Source organism: Dendroctonus ponderosae, unplaced genomic scaffold (genome assembly GCF_020466585.1).
Source record: "Dendroctonus ponderosae isolate FM_Combo_2020 unplaced genomic scaffold, Dpon_F_20191213v2 Dpon_F_20191213_4, whole genome shotgun sequence".
Lineage (NCBI taxonomy): Eukaryota > Metazoa > Arthropoda > Insecta > Coleoptera > Curculionidae > Dendroctonus > Dendroctonus ponderosae.
Genome location: NW_026018611.1, coordinates 810,786 through 817,768, shown reverse-complemented (window position 1 = coordinate 817,768; position 6,983 = coordinate 810,786). Strand labels below are relative to the sequence as shown.

The window sequence follows — 6,983 nt, the reverse complement described above, 5'->3', positions numbered from 1 at the left end:
CCACTGCTAGTGATTTATATTACTATGAACGACCAGTTGGTAGCATGAAAAGAACCAGAAAAGTCATTCAAATTTTAGGTTTGGAACTATAGCCGGCAAGTGCAATTAAATCTGCCGGCAACTCGAAAACTGATAAAATGAAGGAAATATTGCGTGCAAGAAAGTTGCGGGCAATAAAATTGCCGACTAAAACGGCCTTAATAAACCATTCCAGACCGTCACCTTGAAGCCGACAAACAAGCACTTTCTATCGAGGCCCCGCGAGAACAAGCACCTGCCGTTGGCAGGCAAAGGCGGCAAGCAGAAGAAAAGGAAGAAAATCAACCAGCCGCAGCCGCGAAGAAGCATCAAGCAAGTCCAAAAAATCATTTTCGACAGCGTGGATCGGGCGGTTATTCGAAAATTCGGCGGCATTCGATATAGGCCGCGCTGGACGCAAGAGGAGGACAAACTGCTGATTCTATTGAGGGTAACTACTCAGGCTGTAAGTCGAGCAACTTAAACTGAAAACCCCGGCTTCTAGATGGCCATTTTCTTCCTGACGCCCAGCCCGGTCAACAAGCTCATCGGCTATAGAGCTCTGAGGGATTTGCTGTATATAAAGTCGCCGAAAAGCCGCGACAAAACCAGCAGGTTGGAGCCGCACTTTACCGTTTTCAAAACACCAACATTTTGCCTTTGCAGCAACGTTTCCCACCGCTTCACGCTGCTCAAGAAGAGCGTGCCGTTCCTTGCAAACATTGAACTCATCATCCCCAACCTGTACAAGCTGGAGCCGATCGCCAAGTATTTTGTGCCGCTTAAGCACTTTCTAATGCATGGAGAGGACCCTTCAGGTAAACTCAGCAAACATTAGCCATTGAGTGTAAATAATAGCGAGCAAAAAAGAGAATGGGTACCTGATCACTGGTCCATCCAGGACTGGCTCAGCTCCCAAACCAGCTGAAACTTGAACAGCCTTCCACGGTTAAGCGCCACTCTGGAAAAAGGAGATATTTATAGGCTATCGCTGAACTTTTCAGGCTTGAACCGCAAGTCCAGAGTCTCCATCCAGGAGCTGCGGGTGGCCTTTGTGTTCCTCGGCTACTACATCCTAAACAACCAAAAAGACGTGGAAGTGGCCCTCCACGGGAAATTCACCAGCATCGACTACTTCAACAAGACCAACTACGACTTCTACACGCCGCGTCTGGTTGCTTGCGCGAAGAAACCCTTATATGTGCAACCCACCAGCGAGGAAGACATCAAGAAGTACACCCTCACGTCTACCATCCTGTGCTCGTTGAGCCACAGGAACGACACGCCTGGTAAGCGGTTTTCCATTCAGTCAGCCCTCTGGGCCCTTACGGTGGCTTTCCAGAGTGGTCCGTGCACAACTACAAAGTCTGGCAGCAGTTCACTCAACCCCTGCTGAAATCCACCCTGACCAACATGAAAGAGCATCGGATGGTGCAGTTTTTTAGAGAGCAGCGCAAGCTCTCTCTGGCTCCATACCGGCTGTCGCTGCACTTCATTTTCTCTCAAAGCGCCACCTTCACCCACCACACAATGGACGAGGCCTTTGCAGCCTTCATTCAACTGAAGAACAATTCTTCTGGCACAGGGGCGGAGAACGAGTGCGGCCACCTGTTCGGCTTCAACGAGGTGGGCTTGCTGATTTAACCGGGCAAATTTACTATTCTGGGGATCTTCAGGTGTTGTCCATCAGCGCAAGCACGGCGCGAATGGAGTTCAACTTTCCCGAGCACCACTTCGTTCTGAATCCCGATCTGGAGGACCATTCGGAGGTGATCGAGGAGCTGGCCAAGCGATACCAGGCGAAGCTCAAAGGTGAGCTCAAGGAGGCTGAAGCTCTCATTGAGTCGGGGTGAGCAGCACGAAAATCAATCATAGACCCGCATGGAAAACATGGAAATTCTAGCGCAAGGCCTGAAGACGATGACGAAGTCGACAGTGAAATGCCATCGGGGAGTTGTGAAGAACCTGCGCCGGTTCTTCACAACTCCGATGTTGAGGTGATATGCGTTGATGATGGGGAGCCCATGGATCTTTCCATCAATGCGACGATCAACAACCTGAAGCACTGGATTTCGGACTGCATTGATCTGGACCGCGTGCGGAGCCCCAGTCCGGAAATCTTCAACTTTTCAATCAAGCAGGAAGTTGAGCTGGCTGAAAATGCGCCCGAGCAGCCGGCCAACCCGGACTGCAAAGTCCCGAGCTTAGAGGAAATCAAACAAGGTACCAAAACCATCCCCAGACGGGAAAGAGATGCATTATTTTCATTTCAAAATTAATTCCTGGGTTTCAGTCATTTATTGTCTCTATTTATAAATTAAAATACGTTTCGGTGTATTTTTCCACCATCATCAGTTTTTACGTGTAGCGTTGTTGCTGCCTGTTAAGCCTTGGCATACATTTTCAAAATGTATTTTAATTGATAAGTAAAGACAATAAATGACTGAAACCCAGGAATTAATTTTGATTTGGAATTGAAACACAGTCAGGAAAGTATATACAATTATTTTCATTCCCAGAGATGCTGAAGCCGTTGGACTCGCAGGAAAAGCGTCTGGTGCCGCACGTTTGCGACTTAACCAAGCTGCTGTCGACCACGTTTGAAGAGATTGAAACTGACGATCGAGCCAGCTACCTGATGAAGAAATATTTCGTCCAGCAATACCCGACTTTGCAAAGTTTCAAGGTGGATGGCTTGGAGACACTGGCTGCCACCTTGGAGCGCACCTGTTCCATTGCGGAAAAACTAGAAAGGTACTGAAAGCGCTTTCACAGGGATTTTTCTAGGCAACGCCCCTTTTTCCTAGGGACTGGAAAGTTGGCGTGCCGACCAGCAAGGAGGAATTTGAGGACGTTTTACTGGCACAGGGAATAGTGGAAAATGTCGGTGTGGCTTGGGACTTGCTGCGCCACATTGAAGACGCCAATGTGCTGGGCGCAACTGGATTCGCTCTAAAAGTAACCTTTTGCGCCATCCAGACCAGCCAATAATGACAGTTTTTATAGGAGGCTTTCCCAGATGAACCGATTGCTCTAATCCTCATCGCTCTAACCGAGCACCATTACGTGGTGCGAACGGGCATATGCGAGGTGACTTTCGTGCACTTCAAGCACCAAGAGGCGTGGCTCACGAAGACTTGCAGCGACTTGCAAGAGGATGCGAAGACCTCCGACTGCAGCCCAATACAAGTCAGGTAATTCGAACAAAATCCCTATATTGAAAACGGTGAAACTTTGCCACTCCAAAGCGCTCCCAACTGGTTCAAAATCAAGGCTGCACCTTGGACTGCCATAGATGGAACTCTGGATGCCGCCATGTTGAAACTCTGGCTCTCCCAAGTCTTTTCCTACTGCATAGAGAACTCCAAAATCCCGCTTCGGCAGCTTTGCTGCAAATTCTGCTACTTGAAACCGGTCGATGTGTTTTACTTGCTGGAGGTAAGTGGAGGATACCGAAAATTTACCGAAAGAAACTGTTGCGGTTCAGGCCGTCGTGGAATATCATTTCTTCCTGACGCGCCTGAAATCCTATTCCTTGACGGCTTAAAAGCACCGAAAACACGCCAGTTTCCATGATGAAAATATTTCTATTCCAAATCAAAATTAATTCCTGGGTTTCAGTCATTTATTGTCTTGATTTATCAATTAAAATACGTTTTGGTGTATTTTTAAGCTTTAAGGCTTGGCATACATTTAGAAAATTGCTCTAAAAAATCAGTGAGCTCCCGGATTCCAGTGAAACTTTCCTTGTATAGAGCTGAAAGCCTTTAGAAACTGTACACAAAGTATCAACTGTCCACTAATTTTCGCTTAAGGTGGGCGATTTTTAAATTTTTTCTGTGTAAGTCTTCACGGTGCTTATCTCGCACGCTCATACTCAGATGGCCCTAAAAAATCAGTGAGCTCCCGGATTCAACTGCAATTTTGCTTATGTAGAGCTGAAATCCTTTAGAAACTGTACGCAAAGTATCAACTGCACTAATTTTCGCTTGAGGTCAGCGATTTTTTAAATTTTTCTGTGCACGTCTCAACGGTGCTTATCTCGCACGCTCATACTCAGATGGCTCTAAAAAATCAGTGAGCTCCCGGATTCAACTGCAATTTTGCTTATGTAGAGCTGAAAGCCGTTAGAAACTGTACACAAAGTATCAACTGTCCACTAATTTTCGTTTAAGGTGGGCGATTTTTTAATTTTTTCTGTGTAAGTCTCCACGGTGCTTATCTCGCACGCTCATACTCAGATGGCTCTAAAAAATCAGTGAGCTCCCGGATTCAACTGAAATTTTGCGTGTATAGAGCTGAAAGCCTTTAGAAACTGTACAAAAAGTATCAACTGTCCATTAATTTTCAATTAAGGTGGGCGATTTTTTATATTTTTCTGTATAAGTCTCCACGGTGCTTATCTCGCAAGCTCATACTCAGATTGCTCTAAAAAATCAGTAAGCTCCCGGATTCAACTGCAATTTTGCTTATGTAGAGCTGAAAGCCTTTAGAAACTGTACACAAAGTATCAACTGTACACAAAGTATCAAAAATACACCGAAACGTATTTTAATTGATAAAGAAGGTCAATACATGACTGAAACTCAGGAATTAATTTTGATTTGGAATTGAAACAGTCAGGAAAGTATATAGAATATTTATATTGGGAGACTTTTCGCAGCTGCTGGAGGAGATTGGAGCCCTGGAAATTCGCCGACTAGTGTATGCAACCGATTTATTCTCGGAAGACTTCGAGGAGATTGAAGACTGTGAGTAGCGAATAGGTTGAATTTGGTGGATTCGTGAATGGTTCAAATTGCAGGCAAAGGATCGTTCATGGACCGATTCGATGAAATGTACGTGGATTCGAAAAATGTTGGATTCATCACGGTGGGCTCGTGCTTTCAAAGCTTGAAGTAGTTGGAAGAAATCCCGTTATCCAGATGAAGAATCCCGATAGCAATTCGAAAATTCCTTCTTCCAGGGAATCAATCGAGAACAAAAGCTTCCCGCCCGTTTTGTACATACTTAATTGTTATTAAACTAGTACATGTGAAAATCCCGTTTCGACTTAGACTAAAACGTAATCCTTCGACTCACACACACACACACACACACAGCCATTATTCAGATTCACTTGCGAAAACTTCAGCAAAACCCCCGACAGCTAGCAGGTCTAAAGCTCATGCGCATGCATCCGTCTATACGATGATACGAAAGTGTTTCTATTGGTTGGAGATCTGTCGTGAGTATTGATCTCCAACCAATAGGAACACTTTCGTGCTTTACCGTCCCTTTCTTAATGAAGTCGAATGGAACTACTAGGAAAAAACTTTCTCAATTAGGATCACTTAGGAATTGAAATGGGATTTTAAGAGACGTTTAAAATACAAAAAAATGTAATACTAAAAAGCAGTCGCTTATACCGAACCGATGACTTTGGCTGAGCGAAGTTGCTGTATTTTTCACAAGAATTATGGGCTTCATTGGGAAGCGCACATAGCAGATCTGATTCCCTCTCTCTCTCAAAAAAAAGAAAAATAACTGAGAATGGTGTTATACCCACTACTGATCTATCAAGTAATTCGGATGCACCACCAGCAAAGGATCGTCCTCCTCTTCCTGCGCGCTGCCTTTAAGGCCGGATTTAGTCAGCGGAATGATGATTTGATCCTGCCAGAAACCCGATTTTGCACAAAACGTTCACCTGCCATTGAAACAACTTACGTGATAAATCAGCCTATCCAGGACCTTTTCCAGCATGTCCTTCTTCTCAATCAGCTCGTCCTCCGACTCGACGGTATTTTCGATGTGATCCAAGTACCATTGGAGCACGTCGCTTCTATGCGTCCCTTCGCGGCCCTGCTCCTCGAACTTGGCCTCCTGCTTCCTCATGTACATCACGATGAGGTTGCTCAGATGTTTGTATTCTTCAAAGCTAAGAACCATCTTCTTTTTGGCCAGCTGGGGGGTGGGCGTTTGCGCTCCATCCAGTTGCGACGTTTCGTCTTCCTGGAGCACCTCATCCTGGTCTCCGCCCAAATGGACATCTGGCTGTTCCACTCTGATGATGGACTTATTTAGCAGCCGGTACGCTTCTTTGACGTGCTTCGGTTGGACGTCGTCGCTGATGTCCATCCGGGCCATCGCCTCTGACAGGCGAATCATGCTCTCCAGTTGCCGCACTGTGATTCTCCACGTGGATTTTCCGGAGGACGCGTCGTCTCGCTGTCGTAGCCGATTGTAAAAACTGCAAGAAAACACTGTAGTTTCCGTTGAAAAATCACTCACACGCTACCGTACTTGACCAAGAGGGAGCCCGATTCGCTGCTTATCACTGGCTTGAATTTCCTGGCGAAACTAATATACTGCAGCACCTCTTGTTTGGAGTACACCTAATTTAAAAAATCGGCTGAATAGTGAAAATAGTAGTTTTCGATACAAGGGCGAAAAATGTCGTTTTTCGAACGACGACGGCGTTTGACCGTCAATCCGTCAGGAGTTCGAAAAACACATTTTCGCCCTCGTATCGAACACTATTTTTTATTCAAATGAAAGATTACACGAATAATAAAATGCATCGATTTCATATTTAAAATTTTGTGGCAATGTCATTTTTTGAAATGTCATGTTTTGAAGTTTGTAATTAAGGTTAAGTACTTTTTCAACTTGAAACACCTGTGGTCTTGGGATGGTGTATGCATCTTGCATACTCTGCATGACATTTGCGCTTCTTAAAAAGATCGTGTTTTACGTGTGACAACATCGCAAAAGTAGATAAGTAGGCAATTAAAACGATTATGAGACTGAACTTGTAACAAAGGTGTAATTTACAAATTGTAAGTAAACTTGAAAATAGGATCAATAGTTGTTGATAAACCTACGTGATTCCTTAAATTTCGGAAAGCATTTCGGTTATTTTTAAATAAAAATACTAAAAAATATATAATGACAGTGGCAAGTTCAAAGCGCCACATTTACTT

The 6,983-nt window shown here is 44.8% G+C and overlaps 2 protein-coding genes across 2 annotated transcripts in view; one reads left to right on the top strand and one right to left on the bottom strand.

Moving 5' to 3' along the window:
- The window catches only part of LOC109540030 (general transcription factor 3C polypeptide 1), an 11,316-nt gene extending 6,257 nt beyond the window's left edge, over positions 1–5,059 (top strand). The window contains exons 14-26 of the mRNA XM_048665738.1: positions 215–469; positions 524–633; positions 685–836; positions 1,023–1,307; positions 1,361–1,644; positions 1,695–1,867; positions 1,922–2,241; positions 2,538–2,772; positions 2,826–2,976; positions 3,025–3,212; positions 3,267–3,456; positions 4,682–4,769; positions 4,823–5,059. Of these exons, the coding sequence (XP_048521695.1) occupies positions 215–469; positions 524–633; positions 685–836; positions 1,023–1,307; positions 1,361–1,644; positions 1,695–1,867; positions 1,922–2,241; positions 2,538–2,772; positions 2,826–2,976; positions 3,025–3,212; positions 3,267–3,456; positions 4,682–4,769; positions 4,823–4,920 (2,529 nt within the window). The 3' untranslated portion in view covers positions 4,921–5,059. The remainder of the gene's footprint in view (positions 1–214; positions 470–523; positions 634–684; positions 837–1,022; positions 1,308–1,360; positions 1,645–1,694; positions 1,868–1,921; positions 2,242–2,537; positions 2,773–2,825; positions 2,977–3,024; positions 3,213–3,266; positions 3,457–4,681; positions 4,770–4,822) is intronic.
- A 322-nt stretch (positions 5,060–5,381) lies between these two features.
- The window catches only part of LOC109540033 (DNA replication licensing factor Mcm6), a 3,884-nt gene continuing 2,282 nt past the window's right edge, over positions 5,382–6,983 (bottom strand). Inside the window, exons 9-11 of the mRNA XM_019908169.2 lie at positions 6,304–6,395; positions 5,728–6,250; positions 5,382–5,673 (exon numbers count right to left, since the gene is read on the bottom strand). Coding sequence (XP_019763728.2) covers positions 5,566–5,673; positions 5,728–6,250; positions 6,304–6,395 — 723 coding nt within the window. The 3' untranslated portion in view covers positions 5,382–5,565. The remainder of the gene's footprint in view (positions 5,674–5,727; positions 6,251–6,303; positions 6,396–6,983) is intronic.